The sequence below is a fragment of the Balaenoptera musculus genome, chromosome 10 (assembly GCF_009873245.2).
Source record: "Balaenoptera musculus isolate JJ_BM4_2016_0621 chromosome 10, mBalMus1.pri.v3, whole genome shotgun sequence".
Classification (NCBI taxonomy): domain Eukaryota; kingdom Metazoa; phylum Chordata; class Mammalia; order Artiodactyla; family Balaenopteridae; genus Balaenoptera; species Balaenoptera musculus.
The window spans coordinates 94,089,855-94,114,098 of NC_045794.1; the positions used below are offsets into that span (position 1 = coordinate 94,089,855).

General features: G+C 55.1%; 1 protein-coding gene and 1 long non-coding RNA gene across 11 annotated transcripts in view; one reads left to right on the forward strand and one right to left on the reverse strand.

Moving 5' to 3' along the window:
• The window catches only part of LOC118901782 (TRIO and F-actin binding protein), a 58,490-nt gene that overhangs the window by 19,023 nt on the left and 15,223 nt on the right, over positions 1 to 24,244 (forward strand). For 4 of the 8 annotated variants that reach the window (XM_036865374.1, XM_036865371.1, XM_036865372.1 and 1 more), the window contains 7 exons: positions 3,323 to 3,437; positions 4,135 to 5,268; positions 8,807 to 8,884; positions 20,553 to 20,609; positions 23,238 to 23,306; positions 23,429 to 23,518; positions 23,910 to 24,019. In XM_036865374.1, the coding sequence (XP_036721269.1) occupies positions 3,323 to 3,437; positions 4,135 to 5,268; positions 8,807 to 8,884; positions 20,553 to 20,609; positions 23,238 to 23,306; positions 23,429 to 23,518; positions 23,910 to 24,019 (1,653 nt within the window). Of the gene's footprint in view, positions 1 to 3,322; positions 3,438 to 4,134; positions 5,269 to 8,806; positions 8,885 to 11,059; positions 11,198 to 15,368; positions 15,552 to 19,567; positions 19,625 to 20,552; positions 20,610 to 23,237; positions 23,307 to 23,428; positions 23,519 to 23,909; positions 24,020 to 24,244 lie in introns of those variants that run through there. The other 4 variants (XM_036865376.1, XM_036865379.1, XM_036865378.1 and 1 more) reach the window with 3 other exon arrangements.
• LOC118901785 lies at positions 8,498 to 15,178 on the reverse strand. Of its 3 annotated transcripts, none has more exons than XR_005021467.1 (4): positions 15,111 to 15,178; positions 14,137 to 14,219; positions 8,801 to 8,822; positions 8,498 to 8,517 (listed from the first exon to the last, which is right to left on the reverse strand). It is a non-coding gene; the product is annotated as an uncharacterized LOC118901785 (long non-coding RNA). The 3 variants fall into 3 exon arrangements; XR_005021468.1 differs by lacking the exon at positions 15,111 to 15,178 and adding an exon at positions 14,862 to 15,063; XR_005021469.1 differs by lacking the exons at positions 8,498 to 8,517; positions 8,801 to 8,822 and adding an exon at positions 12,861 to 12,952.

Genomic DNA, 24,244 nt, shown 5'->3' on the forward strand with positions numbered 1-24,244 from the left:
GAGGAGAAATGTTTCCTCCAGATCAGGCTGAGATTTCTTTCTCCAGCAGTTCCAGCCTCAGAGTCTTTAAGGATCAGGGCTGAAATTCCATTCGTTAAGTTCAAGAGAACAAAAAAACATAGGTCTGAAAGTCTCAAAACTTTCAGTATAGAATTCAATATAGCATATTTACCGAGGCTGAGGTGTACAACCATCACCACAACCTAATTTTAGAACATTTCCATCACCCTAAGGAGTGGGTAATATCTTGCATCCACAATTCCTCTCTTTGTTGTCCCTTAGACAACATTTTTTCTTAGATTTGAATCTGCATGAGAAACCTTATCTCTTATTCTTCAAATTCCTTTTCCAGTCAGTTTTATCCATTTAAAACCCGGGCGACAACCTCTGTGGTCTCCAGCGTTAGTGTAATTCTTTCTTTGGCCTCTTAAAAAAAAAAAAACTTTCATTTTTTTAGAGCAGTTTTTGGTTCACAACAAAATTGAGCGGGAAGTACACAGATTTCCCATATACGCCCTGCTCCTACACGTGCACAGCTACCCCACTATCAACATCCCCCGCCAGAGTGGTCCACTTGTTACAATCCATAAACTTACACTGACACATTATCACCCAAAGTCCATAGTTCACATTAGGGTTCACTCTTGGTGATGTACAGTCTGAGTTCAGACAAATGTATAATGACGTGTGTCTACCATCAGAGTATCACACAGAATAGTCTCACTACCCTGAAAACCCCCTTTGTCTTTGGCCTTTTATGATGACTATTTTTGGTCTGATGTCAATTTGCATACCTTTGACTTTACCTGATGACTCAGCAGGGTCTTTGAACCAAAGTTGAATTTTCTTTCCTTCTTTTTTTTTTCTTACCATGATTAACTTTTAGAGAGATAAAGCGTGTATAGTAGAAGTCTGGAATATTTATGCTTTTATTAATCATTTAATTGTTTTTACACAGATACTTCTATTCATTTTATTTTGCTCTCTTTGAAGTAGATTTACCTTTTTTTAAAGCTTTATTGAGGTATGATTGATATATAAAAATTGCATATTTAGCATATATATTTTGGTGAAGTAGATTATTTACTTTTAACCAAGGTTTTACGACTCTACTGAGTAATTAAAATTTTCCCTCTTGTATGGCCTTTTTTCCAAGTAGAAAACCATTCGTCCTCTGAAGATAAAATTTTAAAACCTATTTCAATATCTCTAAGGGACAGGCTGAAATTTATGAGTGGGTGGCTATAGAGCTGTACTCTTATTTTTTCCTATTCATTCATTCAACATGTATTTATTGAGCATCTACTCTGTTCAAGCATTGTTCTAACTGAGGCTGGAAATTTTTTCTTAAAGGGCTATCACATTAAAGCATTAGGAATTTTGCCTTGATATCTTCATTCCTGCCCTCTTGATGCCTTTGGAATTTCTTGTCTTAGAATCATATAAGCATTTCCTAGTATCTTGAATTCAAAACAGAGCCTTCGTGGAATTTGCCTGACTTGACGGCCGTTGTCCTTTAATACCCCCTGGAGGTGGAAGAGCCCATCCAAGCTTCTTTGTCATCCTTGGTGCAGCCACACCAACCCCCAGGAACAGGTGGCCCGAGGAAATACTGTTGCTTCAGCATCAGGAGGCTGGGTCTCTGTCGAAGTCTCAGGATTTTCTTGAGTCCTTCTCCCCCCTCTCTCCATTCCACATGGGGGGAACCTTCTCAGAAGGAATGCTCATTGAACAAGCTGGAGTTTATATGGAAAATGCATTCATTCGGAAGAGAACGCATGTTTGCCTCGCCACCCTGCACAGAGTACTTTCTGCCATTATCCGCCCCACCTAGTCAACGTTGGGGTTTTTGCTTCGCAGAGGCTCCTACACCCCGGTTCTGACGGAAATTCACTCTAAGGCATCAGATCTCACAGAGCAGGGAAACTCTCTTGCTTCAAATTGGATTAAAAATTGAACCTGATCAGGCAGCCGTCAAACTTAGAAACACTTACTCCAGAGCAGGGAACTTTGGTTTCCTGTGAGTCCAATGCTAAGAATGGCTAAAAAATCAAATTAGTTTATGGATCTGATTCCAATAACATTGGCAAAAGCCATAAGACAAGAACAAAGCCCAAGCCCTTAATTGTTTCACTTTCTAAAGCCTCTGTAGAGTTTCAGCCTAGTCCCCAAGCTGGAGACAGACTGCAGGGTATGGGTCCTGGCTCAGACCTGAGTAGAGATTCTTCTTCCTGTTTCACTGGCTGGGTCAAGGTCAGCACCTGGTCATCTTTCCCAGGCTTCTGGTTTGGTTCAGCCACCAGAGAAACAGCTCCATTTGTCAATTTAGATGAAGTCTGACTCTCAAACCCTCTTGCAATAAATATCCTAAATATACAGTGGAGTGGTTAGGTCTTTTGTTTTGACCCCCTTACACAGGGGAGGGGAGAGATATACCCAGATTCTGTTTGATGTTCCTACATTTCAACAGAGATGTCACGTTAAGTATTAATAGTCATGGCTAACAATTATTAAGCAAGACAACTAGCTGGAACTAGGGACTTTCTACAGTTTAGAGGTTGTCTTCGTCAGACGTGGCAACAATGCCTGAAGTCTGGGTGTCTTAGAAATGACATTTGCATGGACGGTTTTATGTTGGCCTTTCTGGAGTTGTGGGGAAAAGAGGATGTTTCTTCCTTCTGATCTTGCTAAGAGCTCTTTAACCAACAGCTAGATGGCTGCAGCTAGTACTGAGGGGAAAAACAGGTTGGCCTGGGAAGTCCAAAATTTACCATATGGACAGAAAGAATGGAATATGGGGGCATATGACATTCTGCATCTCCTGTCTCCACCTCATGGATTGCAGGAGTTGAAATGAGATAGTACAAGTGCCTGGGACACAGGAAGTGCTCCATAAATGTTTGCCATTATGATCATGCATGCACACTGCCTGGGACACAGTAGGTGCTCAATAAATCTTAATTCCCACAAGGACCAGTCTAGCCTTTGTCTGAGGGTGAACTGTGGGCTGCCAGTGGGGTGGCGGCCAGGCAGTCAAGGCCAAGGCTGAGCTCCCCGACCTTTGCCCACCCCTTTTCTCATTTCATCTTCACAACAGCCCCATGAGGCAGGTAGAATAGGGCAGTGTCGACTATCCCCATTTTGCAGAAGGGGAAACTGAGGCCCTGAAAGGATCCTCCCTCACTTAAGGCCCTTCAACGAGCTTGTGGTGGGTCCCTGGATCTGCTACATCTCTTCCACTGGGGGTGGGAGTAGAGGAGCTGGGGTGCCGGGAGTGGGACAGTCCCAAGGGCCCTCAGAGGGGCGGTGCGTTTGCTCATAGGAAGTCCGAGGCACCGGGGGCCTTCCAGACCCGGGATGAGGGGCGGTCGCGGCGGCCCAGCCAAGTTCAGAGCCAACCTCTCCGAAGACAGTCCAGCCCTGCCCTCAGCAGGGAGGTGAGCACTGCCAGCCTGCCTGGGGCCCCTGCACCCCCAAGGGGTGAGCCACAGCTTCTCCCCTCCCCCAGGTGCTGTGTGGGGGTCCTGGGAAGGGAGGTTCTTTACGAAAGGGTCAGAGTCCCAATCATGGGCGTCCAGCTCCTCCCTCTCCCAAAGAGCCAGCAAAACTGAGACAGACCCCAATCAGTCCATCTTGAAGATGGCCCTTCCATGCTGTCCCCGTCCTTCATTAGGCACCTGCCATCTTGAGAAGTTTTCAGGGAAAACCTCCCCATACAGTCAGTCCAGCTCTAAGGGCTGTCTCTTCCAGGGTGGGGATTGGTATTTTTAAAGAAACTCTTAGATGGCAGGGCCCCATCCAGTGAATGGAGTATTGGTGGTGGAAATTCCGGCACCTGATAGCCCAGGTTGGAATCAATATCTTGCGGGGGAGGGGGAAGTCCGGAAAGTGAGCAGCTGTTTGCAGATCTTTTTCTGGAACTGAGGAAGGTGGGTGAGAGGGAAGGGCTGACACCCCCAGGGAGGGAAGCCAGAGACCCTAGGTACTTTTTGACCTGCTTTAATCCAGCCTGCTGTGAGGACAGAGCTTGCAACTCCCTGAAGCCTGGCTAAGACCCCAGTTTGCTGTCCTCCTAGACAGACACCACCCAGTCAAGGTCCTGGAGCCTCACCCGCCCCCTCACCTCATCCTCAGGTAACCAAGCCCCTCGCGAAGCAGGCAGAACCGGCCCGGCGGAGCCGAGCAGAGCCCCCTCATCCCAGGAGCCCCGAGAGGCGGCCTGAGGGGGAGCGGCGGCTCCAGGGGTCCTCGCCGCCCCCGAGGACGTCAGCCAGGACTCCTGAGAGGGAGCAGCGGACAGAGAGACCTCTGGAAAGTGGCCGGGCGGGCCCAAGACAGCCTCTGGGAGGGTGGCGGAGTCAGGAGGAGCCGCTAGGATCCGGGGACCCACACAGACACCTGGAGAGAGGCTGGGGCAGGCAGGAGGAGGGCCCAGGCCCGGGGGGCTGGCTAGGACTTGGGGGGCCCAGCCGGGGGGCTGCCAGAGCCCCAGAGGAAACATGGAGGGGCCCTCCCAGGGAGTCTGAGGAGAGCTGGAAGCTGCTGGGTGGCCCCCCCTGCCACAGGGGGCAGTCAGAGGCCTGGGAGGAACCCCCCAGGGGTGGGCCATGGGAGCCCCCTGACAGGCCAGCTCAGCGGGGCTGGGGCAGCCTGCAGGAGCTGTCCAGTCCTCACCAGCCTTTGAGGCCCCCAGAGAACTCCAGGGCAGGCCCAGGAGAGTTCTCGAAACCCCGGAGGCCTGAGACACCCCCTGCCATGGGCTGGGGGGCTGAGGGAGCCTGTCCACACCTGCACGGCCCTGAGAGGCAAGCCGAGCCTGACTGGAGGGACCTGGTGGGCCTGCTCGGGGCACCCAGAGAGGGGGCCTGGACCCACTCGGAGGAGCCGACGCTCGCCTCCGCTCTTCCGAGGCTGGACTGGGAAGGCCTCCTGGAGCTCCTGCAGGCCCAGCTGCCCCGCCGGGACTCGGCCGGACACTGGGGTGGCCCGGGCACAATTTCCCCAGGCACGACGGGTATGCTGGAGCTGGAGCCAGAGCGACACACCCAGTCTGAAGGAGGGGCAGGAGCTACCCTAGTCAACGGGTACAGCCCTGGGCAGTGGCCCCAGAGCTCCGCCCAGCCGCCCAGCCCTGCCGGCATCTCCACCCAGTGGCCAAAGACCAACGTGACAAGTGGACCAGAGACCTCAACTATGGCTGGTCTGGAGGAGACAGGCCAGCTGAGGGGCAGGAGCTCTGCAGAGGGCCCCGGCTCGCTACAATGGGAGGTAAGTCAGTCTCACTTCCGAGGGGCAGCCTGAAAGTCAGTCCCACCCCACACAAGTGTCCCGAAAGGCCTCCCCTCAGCTCCTGCACACAATCCTCCCTCCCGACCAAAAGCTTTCCCTAGCACAAACTGCACAGTGATAATGAGAGCACTTTTTTTGAGCGCTTACTGTGTGCTAAGCCTTGGTCTGAATGTTTTATGGTATTTTCCTCATTTAATCTCCACAGCAGTCTGATGAAAAAGGCACTATTTATTTACAGACAAGGAAACTGAGACACAGAGAGGTTAAGCCACTCACCCAAGATCACACAGCTAGTCAGGGCCAGGGTAGGGGTGGACCCCAGGTCTACTCTGTGCAGATCACCCTGAGGCCTCAAGCAGGATGCACTGGCCAGGGCCTTCTCCCCTCCTGGCCCTACAGTACTTGGTTTGTGTTGCCTCTGGTGGCTTCTACCTGGCCCTGTGTGGGACTGCAGCCAACGTGGTCGTGTCCCCTCCCCACTGTTGTATTCCAAGTTCCTTAAAGTCCAGGAGTGAAGCTTGACAGCTTCACTTACCTTTCTCTGGCCCATACAGCTCCTCTCAGGCACAGAGAAGGGGTTGCATAAATGCTCACTGGGCTGAGCTGGCTGCTGAGACAGCTGCTTAAATGGGGGCCTATATGTAAGGTAGGCCCAGTGCCTGGCACATAGTAGGTGCTCACCAAATCCCTCCCTGTCTCTTTGGCCCAGGGGCAGGGTCACTGAGTCAGTGGTGCTCTGGTGCCGCCCAGAGCATTTATCTGAAGATGGTCGGTGGCAAGGGTCCTGGAGGCCAGAACCCTGCAACCTGGCCTCAGCTCACCAGGAATGCAGCAGGTGGTTTTGGACACCCAGACTCTCTTGGTCCTGGTCTTCCTCTGTAAAACGGGACCAACTACTTCCCTGACAGGCACCACTGGGGCGATGCGGCAGCTCCTGCCCATTCATCCAAACCCTCCTCATCTCCGCAATGTGCAGCCCAGTACTGCCTCCCCCACGGATGACAGGGGAGGGCTTATGGTGTGCCGGGCCCTGGCCTTGGGGCTTCGCACGCTTTGCCACATGTGCCTCAGCTAGATACGAGGCCCAGACTCATTCAGCATTTGCTGGGGGTCACACATGTATAAGTCGAGAGAAACGAGATCAAAGTATTGACTCCAAAGCCCGAGTTTTTACTTTTTAAAATTTTATTGAAGTATAGTTGATTTACAATGTTGTGTTAATTTCTGCTGTACAGCAAAATGACTCAGCTATACATATATATACTTTTTCATATTCTTTTCCATTATGGTTTATCATAGGATATTGAATATACTTCCCTGTGCTATACAGTAGGACCTTGTTGCTTATGCATCCTATATATATGAGTTTGCATCTGCTAATCCCAAACTCTCAATCCTTCCCTCCCCACCTCCGTTTCCCCTTGGCAACCACAAGTCATGAATGTAAGTCTGTTTCTGTTATGTAGATATGTTCATTTGTGTCATATTTTAGATTCCACATATAAGTGACATCATATGGTATTTGTCTTTCTGACTTACTTCATTTTGTATGATAATCTCTAGGTCCATCCATGTTGCTGCAAATGGCATTATTTCATTCTTTTTTGTGGCTGAATAGTATTCCTGTGTGTGTGTGTGTACACCACATCGTGTATATACACCACATCTTTTTTATCCATTCATCTGTTGATGGACATTTAGGTTGTTTCCATGTCTTGGAAAAGCCCAAGCTTTTAACCACTATTTTGTGGAGCCTCTGAGCCCATGGAAGGACTAGGGAGCCCCCTTCCCTGCATTTCCCTGAGGCTGCTCTCGATTTCTCCCCTGATCAACTCAATGCACAGACACCAGAGACGCAGGGATGAGCCAGCTTGGTCCTGCCCTCAGGACCAAGAGGGGACTTGGGGCCCCACGTGAGAGGTTGCTATCAGGCTTGTTGGGCAGGCAGGTGGACCACCACAGGCAGCTCAAGGAGAAGATGCTGCGTCCCAGCGGATGCTGGGATGCTGCAGGCTGGTCTGGTCAAAAGAGAAGAGGGATGAAAGAGAGATTCTCTAGCTAGAGTTACTCCATGGTGAGGCTCAGGGGTCCCTGGGAGGTTAGGAGATGGTGACTGGGGAGGGGCAGGAGCACCAGGTGCTTCAGGCCATTTCACAGATGACACAGCAGAGGTATTCACCAGGTCCTGCTGGGGCTCCAGCTGGTCACCTCTAGGAAATCTTTGGCATGGCATTCAAGGCCTCCTGGCCTTCCTTCCACTCCAATTTGCCCTCTAGCTGTGCTAAGCTGGCTGCAGAGCTCTGTGAGCACATCTCCCTGCCCTTGTGCCTGCTGTTTCTGGCCTAGGAAGCTCTTCCCTTCCCTCTTCACTCACCAAACATCTGTTCAGTGTTTGAGTCTTAGATCAGCTGCCCTGTTCTGAGACGCCTTCCCTGAATACTCACGCCACCCCTGGATTCGTGATGTTTCCCTTCCGGGCTTGGTAGTTCTTCTACTCTTCATCTGGTCACACTCAGTTGTCATTTTCCCTTAAAAAACATGAGCTCCATGCGGGCAGGAGCTGCACCCACTTTATCTCTGTACCTCTGGCCCATGGCCCAGGGTCTCACACAAAGGAGATGAGCTCAGTGGCTGGTTGATCAGTGAATACATGGATGCTTGAGGGCTTGCAAGAAACAGACGGAGGGTGGGTAGGTCCGTGGGTAGTTGATGGATGAATGATGGATGGCAGATGTGTGAACGGGTGATGGATAGATGATATATGTTGGACAAATGAGAAACAGATGTTGGATGGATGACAGATGGGTGGATGGATGAATGGATAGACGGGTGATGAATGGAACAGATGATGGGTGCTGGATAGATAGATGTTGTATAGATGGGTAAATGTGGAATATGGATGATGGATGGTGAATGAATGTTGGAAGGATGGGTAGATGGATGAATGGATGTTGGATGGATTGAGGAAGGATACGTGGACACAGTTTTTTTTTTAATTAATTAATTTATTTTTGGCTGCGTTGGGTCTTCGTTGCTGTGTGCGGGCTTTCTCTAGTTGCGGTGAGTGGGGGCTACTCTTTGTGGCGGTGCACGGGCTTCTCATTGCGGTGGCTTCTCTTGTTGCAGAGCACAGGCTGTAGGCACGCGGGCTCAGTAGTTGTGGCTCATGGGCTTAGTTGCTTCACGGCATGTGGGATCTTCCCGGACCAGGGATCGAACCCATGTCCCCTGCATTGGCAGGCGGATTCTTAACCACCGCACCACCAGGGAAGTCCCGTGGATGTGGGATGGATGAATAGATGCTGAATAAATTGAGGACGGGTGTATTGGGATAATGGATGTTGGCTAGATGAGTGGGTGGATGACATAGGATGGATTCTGGATGGTTGGATGGATACATGGGTCTATTGATGTTGGATTCCAGATGGATGTTAGATGGATGGATGATGAATGGATGCATAAGAAGTTGGGACCTGGGGAATAATCTGACCTAAGCTGTGTTCTTTCTTACCTCCAGTTCCAATCAAAGGAGCCTGAGGAGTCAGCAGGAAGCAGAGGCCAAGACTCACTGGCTGACCAGAAGCAGGCAGACTCGGTAGCTGGGTCATGGGTGCGGCACAGAGGGAGGGGAGGGGAGGGGAAATCAGGTTGGAGGCGGGCTGAGGTCCTCAGATCAGCTCTGGGGTCATCCAGAGCAAGGCTGGCTCTGCCAGGGGGACATCGAGAAGAGGGGCTCTAGATGAGCTGGCAGCGGGGCCACCTCATCTGGGTGGGTGGACAGTCCTAGGGTCAGAAGCCTAGGGCTCTGCTTTCAACTTGCTAGGATGCCCTGAGAAGGTCGCTGCCCTTCCCTGGGCAAATGGCAGTTTGGCCCTGATGGTCTCTGAAGGCAAGGTCCTCCTGATTCTGGAGGGTTGGCCGGGCTGGGAGAAAGGGTACAGCTTCCAGGAGCTGGAGCCAGAGAAGCACTGAAGAGGGCCGAGGAGGTACAGAAGTCAGCGGGGCCTGGAGGAGCTCCAGGGTCCTGGGGCGGGAGAGATGTGTGCAAGGGGTGGGACCCGCCGAGGCCGCTCTGAGGCCTGGCTGCAGCTGGAGCACATGCTCTGCCCCGCCCCTCCCCACAGACCTGCCAAACAGACTGTTCTCATCACCCGCAGCCTCCAGAGAGGTGAGGTCAGAGCTGAGGGCCTGGGGCAGCGGGAGGCGAGGAGAAGAACACCAGGCTGTCTGAGGCTGTGCTTTTCTAATCCTGCTGTTGTTCTGCTGTTCCCCATGCCGCCTCCTGAGAAGCCGGGTGTGACGGGGGGGGGGGGGCGGGGGGGGCGGGGGGGGTGTCTGTCTGGCAGTCTGGAGCCCCCAAGTCTGGCCCTGCCGCTAGTCAGAGCTGGGGGGATTCTGCCCAACCCGTGACTGTGCAGATGAGGAAAGGAGGGGTAGGCAGTCATCTCAGATCACACAGCCGGTCGGTGGTTGGGCTCATATTAGGACCCAGGGCTCAGGACCCCCTACCCAGCGCTCTCTCTGCTACCCCCAACACCGCTTCCTGGCTCTGCCCTGATTGCCTGCGTGGCCTCGCATAGTAGAAGCAGCATTCTAACTGCTTGGTGGGCCAGTCTTCCCATCTGTGAAATGGGAGGGGACGGGGACTGGTCACTAAAAGCACTTCCAGCTCTCACAGGGACTCCGGGAACTTTGCTCTTCCTCTTTCTGGATTATTTCTTCATACTTCCTGGGGCTAGAGTTTTGTGAACAAAGAGGAAATAGCAATACAGGGGTCCCCCTCTAGTCTCCATGAAATGGGCCTGCCCCAGCAACCCAGAAAACCTCTCAATCCACCCCCAGGAAGCCTGGACTGGACAGAATTGATAACTGCCTCATTCATTCATTCACATACCCTTCGTGAGCACCTTCTGTATGCCTGGGTGTGGGCCAGAGGCGAAATGAAGCGCCAGCATGGAGCCCACGGTCTAGTGGTCAGGGCTGTGATGGCGATGTGGTGCAGGGTGGGGGCAGTCCTTCCCCCCAAAGCCCCCTGGATCTGTGCTTTGATGCTTCATGTCCCACATCCAGAGAATCTCTGGATTCTGAAGAGTTGGGACACCTGGGCTCTGCCCTGCCTCTGCCAGTAACTTGCTCTGTGACTTTGGGCAAACGCCTCTGCTTCACTGGGGCCTCAGTTTCCCCAACAAGGATGACTCCAAAGAGGGTGCACTGGGGACTCTGCCGGGCGTGTGGCTGTAGAGGTCTGTGACTCATTCCTTTCACAAAGGTGAGGAGAGTAGGCAGATGGGGGACTCAGGATTAGGGGGCCCTTGACTGACCCCTTGGCTCCAGAGGGTTGTTGCCTTGGGGAAGAGGAGCCCAGAGTTTCTCCATCTTTAGATATTTCAAGAGGAGCTGGAAATATGTAGTTATGTGTTAAACCACTTGATTATTTAACACTGGAACCTAATGCAAAATCATCTGAAAACCTTATTCGGGCTGAATACACATCTGTGGTCCGCACTCCCCTCCCGCGGGCCACCTGGGGTCTGACCTGAGGGTGGAGAAGTGCACATCCCCAAGGGCGCTGAGCCCCAGGAGCCCTGTCAACCAACACCACGCGGTGTGAACACGTGGCAGTCCACCTCGGCAGTTCTGGGAGAGGAGAAAGATGGCAACCCTGGGCCTTTGAGGTGGGCATGGCAGCATGGGCAGGGGAGGCTGTCGTCAGGGACACCCCCATCCCACCAAAGGGACATGGGGGCCAACACTGGACCCTGTTTGACAGGCAGACAAGAGGCCAGCGGAGGGCAAGGCTGGGAGCCCACTCAAGGGCCGACTGGTGACCTCATGGCGGATGCCCGGGGACCGTCCCACGCTGTTCAATCCGTTCCTGCTGTCTCTGGGGGTCCTCAGGTGGCAAAGGGTAGGCTGGCTCCAGTGGGGTGGGGGTGGGGTGAGGGTGGGGAGAGTGGGGAAGGGGAGGGAGGAGGCTGGTGTCAGTCAAAGAAGAGCCAGTAGGGGCTGAGAGGGAAAGATGTGGAGGCCCCAAGTGAGGAAGGAGAGCTGGAAGCAGAGCCCAGAGCTTCCGTGGTCTCTGCAGCGAGGGGGACGTCCCACCTGCAGGACCAGGCTGGGGCTGTTTTCAGCTTTCAGGGTGAGGGGTGATGGAATAATCCACCCAGCTGAAAGCTCCCAATCAGCAAATAGGCCAAGGGGAGCCAGGCTGGGGGCAAGGGTGAGAGGGAGGGAGGGCCTGCGAGGGGCTCTGGGATTGCAAAGTGTGTCTCAGACCTGGGTCTGAGCCAGTTGCACAAACATCTGGCATTACGTAACCCATTCTCTGCCCAGAGAGGGCTATAAACACTCAGGCCTCTGGTTCATGGTTTTCTCAAGGGCGGGGAGGGGAGGCAGCTGTGACTTGTGCTCTCCTGCCCCCTTCACGGTGGGAGGGAAGAGGCCTGGCCATCTCCAGGAGCCACAGCCTGGCTCATGGGGTCTCTTCTCTCAGTGACAGGCTGACTCTCATACTCTCATCGGCTTGGGGTCTAGCTCTAGGCTGAGAGCCCGTACACCCATTCTACAGATGAAGGGACCAGCACTCAGAGAGGTGAGGTAGACTTGCCCGAGGTCGCACAGCTATGGTTTAGAGCAGCGTTCGCCAACCTTTTTGGCACCAGGGATCGGTTTTGTGGAAGACAATTTTTCCATGGACAGGCGGTGTGGGGGGATGGTTCAGGCAGTAATGCAGGCGATGGGGAGCGATGGGGAGCGGCAGATGAAGCTCCGCTCGCTCGCCTGCCACTCATCTCTTGCTGTGCAGCCCAGTTCCTAACAGGCCAAGGACCGGTACCAGTCCACAGCCTGGGGGTTGGGGGACCCCTGGTTTAGAGGAACTGGCCTCTTCCTGATTTTCCTCATTCCTAGATGCGAGAATGGCAGCAGCCAAACTCACCAAGCCTCAGTTGCCACATCTGTCTAATGGGGAAAAAAAAAATCTATGGAGATGATCAGGGCTGCAGGGAAGGCTCAGGGAAATCAGAATGCACAGAGGTGTGATGGGGTGGGGTACGGGGTGGGAGGGGCGTCCAAACACTAGCTTCTCCATACACTTCTTAATTTCCTCGCTGCTGCTCTTTGGGGGTTAAGGCACAAGGGTAAACGGGCAAACGTGGTTATCTGGGCAGAGTGGTATCTTCAAGCCATGGGCAGGAATTACCTTATCAACCTAACTAAAGGTCACTAACACACAGCAGTTCCGGCAGGAGGGGGCAGGTAAGTTTTTGGCTGGAGAGAAGGGGGAGAGAAATGGGGAAATGGACTCTGGGATGATGATGATGGTGATGATAGCCAGCATTTATTGTGCACCTACTATGTGCTCAGCTCTGTGTTCAGTGCATGGCACATCTAATTGCATTGAATCCTCACCACTAGGCATACTAGGTACGGTTCATATTGTCCATTTCATAGATGAGGGAATGAAACTCACTTGTTCCAGGTCACACAATGGGGGAGAGCTAAGATTTGAACCCTGCTCTGGCCGACTTCAGAGCCCACCCCCCCACCTCTGTGCATCCGTATCTCCCTGAGTCCTCCTTGCAGCCCTGAGAGTCTCTGCAGATTTCCTCCATTGGACAGATGTGGCAACTGAGGCTCAATGAATTTGCAGCTATTCTCTCACCTGGGAATGAGGAAAATCAGGAGCTGAGAGATAGAACTGCTAGTGGAGCCACCCAGACAGTTACTTAAAGCAGCTTCACACATCTCTTGGGCTGGACAGTGAAATTAGTCCAAGGTCAAGAGCTAGGAAGCCTGGGCTTGAGTTCTGTCTCTGCTCCTAACTTGTGTGACTTTGGGCCATTGTCTCCCTTCTCTGAGCCTCACATTGTTATCTTCAATAGAGTAACGCTTTGAGACTGGATAACCCCAGGGTTTGGTGGCTCTGTTTAATAAGTCACTCCTGGGTCCCTGAAGCTGTGCCATCTCTGTCTTACCAGGGCAAGTTGCAATAAGGCAGTCATTCCTTCATTTGTGCATTCATTCACTCGACCAATGTTTGCTAAGGACCTAATGTGGGCTGAGGCCCTAGGCTTACCATGATATACACAAAAACCACTCTGTTCTTGCCCACAAGGAGCTCACGGCTTGTGAGGACACTGACATATAACTGATTAGAACACTGTGTGGTCATCACTTGAGTTGGGGAGTGTACAGATGCAGGGAGCTCTGGGCAGGGAGTTCACACAGGCAGCCCTGGGAAAGGAGATTCTAAGTCTGTGCTGGGGGCACTCTGGCTTCCTTTGGACTGAGACTTGAAGGGTAAGGAGGAATTTTCCAGGCAAACAAACATGTGGAGGGAGGGAAGGGAGAGAGTGAGTGTGTGTGTGTTGGGGCATAAGAGGACAGGAGGGCAAGTGTTCCAGGCATGGCACAGAACAACATGTGCAGTTACGGAGGTACAGAGGACCTGGCTTGTTCTGGGATTTCCCAGCATTGTGTAGCCCTAGCACGTGAAATGTGTGTGTCTAATGATAGAGGACAGCAGGCCGGGGCCAGATGATAATGGACAGGACTGCGGGCACAGGGATGGGGCTATCAGCAGTGGAGAAGCGGTGAAGAACTTTGAGCAGGGGAGTGTTCTCATCTGTGTTGAGGGTACTAGAAGGGAGTCCCAGAGGCCAGGAAACCAGCGAGGAGGCTGGTACTGCCAGGTGTCCACGCCACTGCGGTAGGGCATTGGTGGTAGCTGAGGTGTTCTGTTTGTCCACGCACTCTCCCAAGGACCAAATGCCTGAGTGAGGTACAGGGTAGGGTGGGAACACTCAGCACAGGGATGCCAGAAGGCCAGTGTCTAGGAGGACTTACCCTTGGTCTCATTCCTCAGGGTGGAGGAGAGAATTCCAACGGGAAATGCTGGGAAAACTTCAGCTCCCTGGGCCTCTGTTTATCTGTGAAATGGGGATAGTGATTATAATCATGACAGCAATGATTTTCAAACCCCAAACTGAGACGGCAGAATCACTGAAGTGGTAATTATTCCAAGCTCCCCTGCGCCCCTACCTAAGGAGAGCTAACTAGGGATAAAGGGGTTGTTCTAGGTGCTTTACTTAAATTAACACTTAATCCTTACAGTAGCCTGTGAGATAACAGCATTATCCCATTTTACAGAGGATGAAGTTGAGGCACAGAGAGGTTAAGGACCTTGCTTAAGGTAACACAGGGTTTAAATCACAATGCCCCATAAGCCACCTCATGCATTTACCAACAAATTCCACCACAGTACCTCCTCAGCTGCGGGCTTAGAGGAGCTTCTGCAGGGCAAAAGTACTCTTACAAACCACCAAGTGTTCTGGGAAAGTGAGAAACGGGTATAGCCCACACCCAAGAACCCAAAATGAGGTTCTTAAGGCGAGAAAGACCCCCGGTGAGGAAGGCACGTTTAGGGAAGGCCCTACCCATTCCAGAACTCACTTTGTGCTTAGATTACTTGCTAGGAATCCCGTCTCTGCTTACTGTGTGACCCTGGGCAAGTTGGCTCACCTCTCTGAGCCTCCGTTTTCTCATTAGTAAAATGCGGACAAGGATATCACCTGTCGGGTTTGTGGTAAGGATGAAAGTCCATTACATGGGTAACGAGCGGGGCTTGGCGTGTGGGACCCGCTGAATTGGTAGTAACGGGTGCTTTGCCCATGTCACCATCAAACCGAGGCGCCGAGGCCTAATGGACCCATCGCTCCGTCCGGCGGTTGGCGTGGGTCGGGAGCCGTTGCTGGACGACGAGGGTGCCACACCCGGCTGCCCCCACCCCGCACTCCCTAGCCGTGGCCCGACGGAGTCACCTGCACGCTAGGCCCTTCCTTCCTCCCAGCTTGCCCGCCGTCAGAGCTCGGCCCGCCCTCACTTCCCTCCGCCCCCATCCGCCCGCCCGGACTGCCCCAGCTCACCCGTCCCATTGCGGCAGCCCCCGCCCCCGGGCCCCTCCCGCGCTCCTATTGGCCCACCCGCGGCCCCCGCCACTGTTTGTCCCGGCTTCCCCGCCGCCCATTGGCCCGCCCGGGTCCTCCCAGGAAGTTTGAAAAAAAAAAAAAAAAAGTTTTATGGGCGGATGGAAGGGGCCGGGGCAGCGCCGGGGAAGGGAAGGGCTGGACGAGCGGCGGCGGGTGGCCGAGAGGGGCGGCGGCGGCGGCGGCGGCGGGATTCCCGCGCCGCTGAGCCCGGCCCGAGAGCCCTTTCCACCTTCCTGCCTCCTGCTCTCGCCGCCCCGGGGTGCCGCCATGACGGTGAGTGCCTCCCCGGGGGGCAGCCCCTATGCGCCCCAGGTCCGGATGAGAGCAACGGCCAGAGCCAGAGCCGAGCCGCTCCCCTCCTGGACAGCCCCCTCCTCACTTCTCGGAGGCGAGAGGAGGTCTCGGCCGGAAGACAGGGCGACCCCGGCGGCACGGGTCAGCCGTCCTGCCTCACCTTCCCCCGGCCTCCGCCTCACCTTTCCGGGCCAGAAGCCCGGGCAACCCCCGAGAAGATGGGAACTCTCGGTCCCAGGCACCACCCCCTCGCTTTTGCGGGACCAATCACGGACAGAGTCCGGGTGGCCTTTTGCCTTCTCCCTTCCAGCTACCCCCCTTAGTGTGAAAACCTGATCTGATTCCCCTAAGCTGCCAGATCCGTAGGGTCTCTCAGGGTTCTGGGCCACGGGAGGAGCGGAGGTGGGCCTGGCCTGGATCTGGGTTTCGCCGGGGCCTGGAGAGAGGCGCTCCCTGGTTCGGATGGGTCGCGCTGATGTGGGCCTGGGAAGGCTGTACGCCTGTGTGGGCGCTGGCCGGAGGTTGGGTGGGTGAGAAGGCGCCGCCTCGTCCCATCCTGACCAGAGCCCATCCTGGGACTTCTGAAGCAGCAGGATACCATGTTCTCCCGGGCTTGCCACTTCCCAGTGGCCCTGGGACCTTGGGTGGGGCAGGCCCGCTATTGGGGGTGGGGAACACGATGGCAGGGATTTGTCTTTCTCTTGGGGATGAGCCCTACCCAAGCTCTCTCAATACATGTGCCTTATTTATCATATTGCACCTCATAGCTGAGTTCACCATTACTCCCATTTTACAGTCGGATAAACTGAGGCCTGGGGAGGGGCGTTGGTGAGTTGCCAGAGGTTACCCTGAGTGTAAGGGAAGGAGTAGCCCTTTTCCACGTCACTCTGGCCCCTTGACTGTGATGTTCTGGAAGAGAGGGGCAGGACTGCTTTTGGCTTCTGGCAAGTGCCTTAGGGAGGCTCTGACAGCCTGATGAGGAGGGTGGGGAGAGTTGAGCAGGGTGGTGTATGCAGGGGCCCTGCCCCTGTGAGTGTGATGACCTGCTCACTGCCTGGACTTCCTCAGGCTCTGCACATCCTGCCACCTCTCTGCTGGCCCTTCCTGTTGTCAGCAGCCTCCCCTTCCCTGTCAGGGAGGAGTAGAGAGGGATGTGGGGGGAGGAGCTGAGTCAGCGTCTTGGCGGCCCCCCCCCCCACCGGCAGGCTAGTGGGGGTGGTTTCATTGTTGACTGGGTGCCTGCCAGGCCCTGAACTGGGTGCTTTCACATTACCACAATGGAACCCTGAAGGTTGATGGTAACTCCCCATCTAACAGATGAGGACACTGAGGTGTAGAGAGGTGAAGTTACAGGCCCCAGGTGACACAGCTGGGCCCTGGCCAAGCCAGAATTTGTAACCAGGTCTGTCCCAGTCTTCTCTCAGGATGAGATAAGAAATGTACACAGTTGCCTTTCCTGGGGAAGCACACACTGAACAGGGGTAAGGCTGCTAGAAGCAGCATGTGGAGGAAGACAGCACATCCCTGCTGATGGGAGGGGGCTTCCCAAGGGAGATGTCCTCCTGGGACTTGTCAGGTGGAGGTGGACTGGGGGAGGAGGGACAGTGTGGACAAAGGCTGGTGGCCATATTCGGGGAATTAAATGGTGAAAACATAGAAAAGGGACTTGGGAAGGAGGGCCTCAAAGGCCAGGAGGAGCAGCTTGGGCTTTGGTCAGGGGCGCTGGGGAGCCATGAAAGGTTTTGGAGCGGAGGGGAGGCTCACAATCACCTTTGACAGTGTTTACCGGATTCATCCTGGCCGCTTTCAGACCTGAGCCTGCTCCAGGCCGGTGTCCTTCCTGTTTCTTCTTCATACCCTTTTCCTCTCTCCTGGCCCCATCTCCCCGACCTCAGGAATCTGAACGAGCAAGTGGCAAAGGTGCTGTGACTGGGTAAATGCTTAGAGGCTTCAGGAAGCCAGGCCTGGAGTCAGGATCTGCTCCACCTCCTTTTGCGTTAGCCGGGTGCAGCCTTGCCCCTGGAGCTTCATTCCCCAGCTGCTAGCTGGCATCAAATTATATACCTGTTCGCTTGTTTATTGTCTGTTTCTGTCCTGAGTTTTCACCAGGGCAGGGGCCACATCTCTTGTTCACAGCTGATTTCCTGGCGTAGAACAGGGGCCTGGTTCCAAAAGAAAAAAAAAAAAAAGAAAGAGAGAGAGAGGAAAAAAAAAAAGAAAGAAGAAGAAAGAAAGAAATTTTTACGAATGTTCCCTGAGTCCTCGGGTCTTGGGGCATGAACAGTACATGTCCCTGACTGAGTTGCTTCTAGTCTAGCCTGTGAGGGATAAGTAAATGGCTTCAAGACAATCACAGATGCAACAGAGGCCGTGGGAGGTCGTCTGGTGTGGTGTGTGGTGTGTACTGGGAAAGGGACCTCTGGCGTGGCAATTAAGCCGGGTCTTAAGGCATGAGAAGGGGTTTGCCTGGTCGAAGGAGGAGGAAGAGGAGGCCTGGTATTTCAAGCAGAGGACACAGGCATGTGTGGAGGGCCCTACTAGTCCTGATGTGTTGGGCATCAGAGAGGATGTGTGATGACATAAACATGGGGCCCCCTAAGCAGTGGAGAGTCCAGGTTGAAGCTTTTGTGCCATTCTAAGGCAGCTGGACCTTGTTCTGAAGCCGTCTGGAGCCATCCCTGGAGGTTTTAAGCGGCTTGTGACATTTGGCCTTTTGGATCGGGTCTCCTGCCAGAGTGTCCTTACAGGAGGCTGTGTCGATGGTCCAGGCCAGCGGGAGGCAGTGCTGACCTGTGGCCAAAGGAAGGAGGGCCCACTGTGAGGACCTGTCAGTGCTCCGGAAAGGAAAAAGGAGAAAGGGAGCTTCCTGCAGGAGGAGGAATGGTGTCTGGGCCTGAGGAGCCACGCGTGAAGGTGCAGGGGAGGAGATTTATGTTATCAGACCTTTTGACCCCTGGGCGGGGGGGTTCCAAGGTAACTTCAGGACCTCTCCTGCCAGCAGGTTTAAAAACTCTCCCCAAGGTCACCGCACCATCTCGTGCTTGATGCGGCACGTGTGCAGCATGTGTGTGGTGTGTGTGTACTGGCGTCTCCATGTGTGGCCCATTCAGTTCTCTCACGGAACTGGGGGGAGGGCAGGGCCCTGCTATCATTAGGCACATCAGGTAGCCGGGCTCAGGGAGGGGATGTGACTTAGGAAGGTCACCGTGACCCCACTTCCCAGGCAGCCCTCAGGGTCCCAGCCTGTCATTCCTGCCCTTCCTCAGCCTCTGGAAGCCCACCGCTGATCTCCCAGCCCTGGCTCAGCTCAGTCCGATTGGCTGGGTTATCTGCTTGTCCTTTCCGGGGGCTCTCTTCGGGTCAGCACAGTGATGCCAGCTCCGTGGTCCATCCCAGAAAGCCTGGCTTCTCATTCTCAGCGCGAGGAGGTGGAAGTGCGGACTGCCCCAGAAGCACAGGAATTTAGATCAGGGAGGTAGAGGAGGGAGGATATTTATTCAGCACGTTTCCCCTGGGGCCACAGCATGCCAGGCCCTGGGGCCACGGGGGGTCTCCATCTACATGTGGACCCAGGTGACTTGGTGGCCCTGAGTGTGGCTACCGGTCTTCAGTCTTAGCTTGGAACCACCCTGAGCAGCTTCCGGCCCACGTGGGGAACAGGGCGGGGAAGGAGAGAGAGCAGACAGGGCATACGCAGCCTGGGGTTTCCCAGGTCTGGGCAGAGCCTGTGTTCCTTCCCTCAGACAGGTCTCCGGGCAGGGGCTGCGATGCAGGAGTTGGGCTGCCGGCCGGCCGAGATCCAGGGGCCCTGGTCCCAAGGCCATGGCTGGAGACGGCTCAAGATGTCCAGGCCGCTGGCCCAAGCCCCTGTCAGGTCTCTTGCTCCACCTGAGGAAGAGGAGAGTGGGGCTCCCTGACAGGAAGGCGGGTCAGGGGAGGTGGCCAGGTCAGGTGGCTCCAGTTTCCAGGTTTCCAGCCGCCACCGCCATCGCCGCCCACCCCACTGAGCCATGCCACCCGCTCCCTCCACTGCAACCGGACACCTTGGCCTGGTGAGGCTGTGATGCAGGTGCTGATAGGTGGGCTCAGAGCCATGGCAACAGGTGGCCGCCTCCTCCCTGCCGGCCAGCCTGGCCCGCCAGTGGGCACGAGCTGAACCTTTGCAGGAGGACCGGGACTTAGACGAGAGAGTGGTCTCCCCAGCAGGCAGGGAGGGTCTGTGGATAGGCCTGGCCAGAGAAAATGCCTGGATGAGCAGTTTCGTCATCTAGGGTTAGGTGGGGGGACCTAGTTCACAGGCCCCCGTGGAACATGCTACAGCTGGGAGCCCCCAGACCCCGGGGCCGTGCCCCCCTGAGCAGCACCCGGCAGGTAGGGCTTGCTGGGACTGAGGTGCCATCTCCCTGGCCCTTCCAGAGATCTAGGGGGTGACCAGGAGGTCTCTGACCTCATCCTGGGCCTGGCTCCATCTTTCAGGCTCTCCAGGAGATGAGGGAAAGGCAGGGCTGGTTGGACCATGGGAGGGTTAGTGGGTTGGGAATGGGTAGGAGCATTAAGGCATTGTCCTGCTGGGCCACTTGGGCCTCATCAGCGAGAAGAACTGGACGGTTCGCTCAGCCCTGCTGATCTGGCCTGTCCTCTGAGCTCTCTAAGGGTCCCTTTTTACAGTCAGAGATCTCCTGCCCCCTGTCCCACTCTCAGGTGAGGAAGCCGGCTGGTGGGAAGGGAGCTCAGAGGTCTGTGGTGGGTGGCCAGTCACCCAGCCCACCTCTCAGGGATTGCCGGATGTTCGGGAAAGGGACCAAGGCTGCCTCAGTGGCTGGGGAGCCTGCCTGGATTTAGGGGGCTACCTGGGCCCTCAGCCCTCCCTCCGGGCTTCCGAGGACCTCACTCGGGGGCAGGATGGGCAGCCCCCCTTCCTCCCCAGGCCCCTTTGGTTCTTGCTGGGCCTGACTCATCTGCCCCCTCCTCTCCCCATAGCCCGATCTGCTCAACTTCAAGAAGGGATGGATGTCAATCTTGGATGAGCCTGGAGAGGTAGGAGGGCTGAGGCGCGGGTGGGGTGGGGGGTGGGAGGTGGGGTTGCTGCAGGGCCCAGGTGGCTGAGCTGCTTCCCTGGCCTGTCGGGCTTTCTAGAGACCCTGGCTTCTGGGTTGGGTGGAGACGGTACAGGGTGGGGGCCGGAGTGGGAGCCCTGAGGGTAGGATGTTTCTTGTCCTGTTGGAAAGAAGACCTTGGGCTGTGGGGTAGGAGGGCAGAGGCTGCTAGTCATCTCAGCCTCTTGGAGCAGTCTGCAGTCTGTAAAGGTCACCAGGGATGGTGGCCTCCTGGTGCTTCACGTCCTGCACCCCGTCCTCTCCTCTCACCAAGAGCCCCTCAGCCCTCCCACCTCTTGACGACCCTGGCTGGGTATCCAAGGGTCTGGGATGAAAGGGTTCACAGAGATCATCCAGCCTGAGACACGTACAGATTCCCAAAGACTCAGCTTTACAGCAGCTCCCCCCAACCCTGGGGGTGGGGCTCAGACCACATTTCTTGAAGTCTCACCAACCTGGGGCCCCATCGGGTGAGTCACAGCTTCCTCTGGCCTCGGTGACCTCATCTGTGAAATGGACGTACTGGATAATGATAGTTCTTTCCAGGGTGGATAACGGAGTTACAGAGGTTAAGCATGTAAAGGGTCCCACACAACCCCCAGTGCCTGCTTGGGCCTCAGCTAATAACCCTTCCCTTTCTCTAACGTGTGCATCTTTACAACCAGAAGAGACAGTAGCCTTTCACCAACTCTACCCTTCTGGCTGCCAAGCTGAAGCTGGAGCTGGCCTCCTGCCCACCCAGCCTGGGAAGGGACATCTCCCCGCCCAGGTCCTGCATGCGCCCGTGGCTTGGGTCTGTGTGCAGCCCGCATGCCGGGGAGGGCACGGAGCCAAAGGGAATCTCATTGTGTTTCCTACCCACATGCTTTATTCCCTCCAACCTACAGCCTTCATACCCGCTGCCTGCTTGCCAGTCCTCTGGTGGCTGGACTCCAGGCTCACACAAGGCTGGGCACCCTGCCAGTGACCCTTCCCGGCCTCCCCCACCCAGGGTCTCTGGAGGGCAGAGATTATGGGCTCCACCCAGAACTGGCCGTTACTCATTCTCTTTCACAGGGTTTTGGAATGTCCGAGCTGGAAGGGCCCTGGGAGTTCAGCCAGCCCAACCCCTCGGTGCACAGACAGGAGACAGGCCCACAAGGGCTTTAATCTCTTCCGGGCCTAGCAGCACCTTGGGCAAACCCTGGCCTAGAACTTGGGGCACCTGAGGCCCATCCAGCTGCCATCTCAGGCAGTCACAGACTAGGCCTGGAGGGGCCAAAGAGATCATTTGACACAGAACCCCTGCCCTACTTTACAGAGGGACAGTTGTCCTGAGCAGCAACTCGGGCCATTCAGAAGAGCAGGGTGGTTCTAAGGTCAGCCTCTTAGAACGATCCCCAGCAACCTAGTGCCTGACCCTATGCGAAGTGCCATGAGAGACATTCCCGGGAGGGTTAGAAATTTCTAACTTCACTAGGAGGCTTAGGGTCTTATTAGCCCTACTTTATAAGTTAGAAAACTGAAGCTCAGAGAGGTCGAGACACTTGACTAAAGACACACAGCTAGCAAGGCATACAATAGTTGTAACCTTGGTCTCTTGGATGCTAAAATCCTGTTTCTTAGGGGAGGCAGTGTGGAAAGAAGTAGAAAGTATCATCCTGGCACATCCTTGAAAACTTACTGTCTTCTTGAGGAAAGAAAACGAAGTACTTGAAGTAATAAACAAGGGCTTAGTGATGTGGGAGAGCACCAGGAGGACATGCACTGACCCTGGCAGTGGGTGGACCTCGACTGGCATTCCAGTGAATGGTCAGAAGCCCAGAGGTGGGCTGAGCTTGGCACTTTCATATCAGGCTGTTCTGATGCCCCCACCCCTCTGTTATGTGTCTTGCCAACCTAACCCTGGTTGGAGCAGAGAGAAGCCCACATCATAAATGTACAGATAATGTATTCACATAGCTGAACACGCATGTAACCAGCACCCAGATCAAGAAACAGAATACGACCAGCACTCAGATGCTTCTCCCTGGGCACCCTTCCAGTCCTGCTCTCTGGCAGACTTGTCTTTGACCACTGGGGTGATTGATCTGGGGTCAGTGTACGGAAAAAGGTTTTTGAAGTTCTGGCCTCCGACTTGCTAGGCAAATGACCTTACACAGGTCACATCCCCTTCCTGGATTGCACTGGGTGGGATTTGCATGTAGGAGCCTTGGTGATCTTGGTGGAAAGTTATCAGGAAGCCTGTGGAAGTGTCAACAAATCAGAGAAGGGCCCTGAGAAAGAAAAGAAGGGTGTGGTTACTGAGGAGAAGCTGACCCATTTCACAGATGCTGTCCCCGCAGAGAGGAAATGGGGGGGCTTACTTCAAGTGTGGATTTTGTGACTCTGTACTGTCCCCTGTCCCCTGCCCCCCACCCCTCAGCAGAGCAGATGAGGGTGCCAGGCCCCTGCTGCAAGCAGAATGGTTGACCTGGCAGCGCCCAGGGTGCCCGCGCAACGATACACACACACACACACACACACACACACGCACGCTCTCACTCCACACCCCCGCATCCCCTCCCTCACTACCATCTCTCCTTCACAGTGGAAGAAGCACTGGTTTGTGCTGACCGATTCAAGCCTCAAGTACTACAGGGATTCCACTGCTGAGGAGGTGAGACGATGAGATGGGAGGGCTCCCTCCCCCATCAGGTGCCGGGGGACACCTGGAAGGGGCTTGGGGGTCCCAGTAGGGTCACTGGAGTCCAGGGACCATCGTGAGCCCTCCTGCTGCAGGCAGATGAGCTGGACGGTGAGATTGATCTGCGCTGCTGCACGGACGTCACCGAGTATGCGGTGCAGCGCAACTATGGCTTCCAGATCCACGTGAGCCTGCGGGCGGCTGGGGGGCGGCATGCCTGGAGGGCCCCCCAGAGGAGGTGCCGGGGTGGGGCGTGGCCCACCAGACTGGCTCCTATCACTCATTTACCTGGAGATCCTGTCCTCAGAGCCAGTCAGAAGCCCTGCTGCCAGCGCTGAGCATTTCTGGGGCGATCCCGGATATCATTGGCAGGGCTATTTGGATGTTGGAGAGATCTTGGAGCCGATGGGGTTCTCCTGAGGCTAGTGGAGGGGAGGTTTTGCATGCTCTGCTCGCCTCCAGGCTCAAGACCTTAGATACCCACCTGGGAGGGAAGGGCACCTCTTTGGAGTCCATAGTGGGGAGGGAGCAAGGGGGCTGGCCAGGTGGCAACCTACCTGTGGGGTGGACTTACAGACCAAAGATGCTGTCTATACCTTGTCGGCCATGACCTCGGGCATCCGGAGGAACTGGATCGAGGCTCTGAGGAAGACTGTGCGTCCAACCTCAGCCCCAGATGTCACCAAGTACGTGCCGGGCTGGACCAGGGCCTGGGGGAGGCACTTACCCCCGCATCCTGAGTGGGTTTCTGGCACTCACCTGAGGGCCCTGTGGCTCTACTTGCTGGGCCTCAGTTTCTCCACCATCAAAATAGGGAGAGGGAGAGAGCAGGGGGTATCCGTGGCACTCATCCAGAAATACCTTGAGGATTTGAGGTTTGCCTCTTGTCCCTCTCTATCTCCCCACATCCT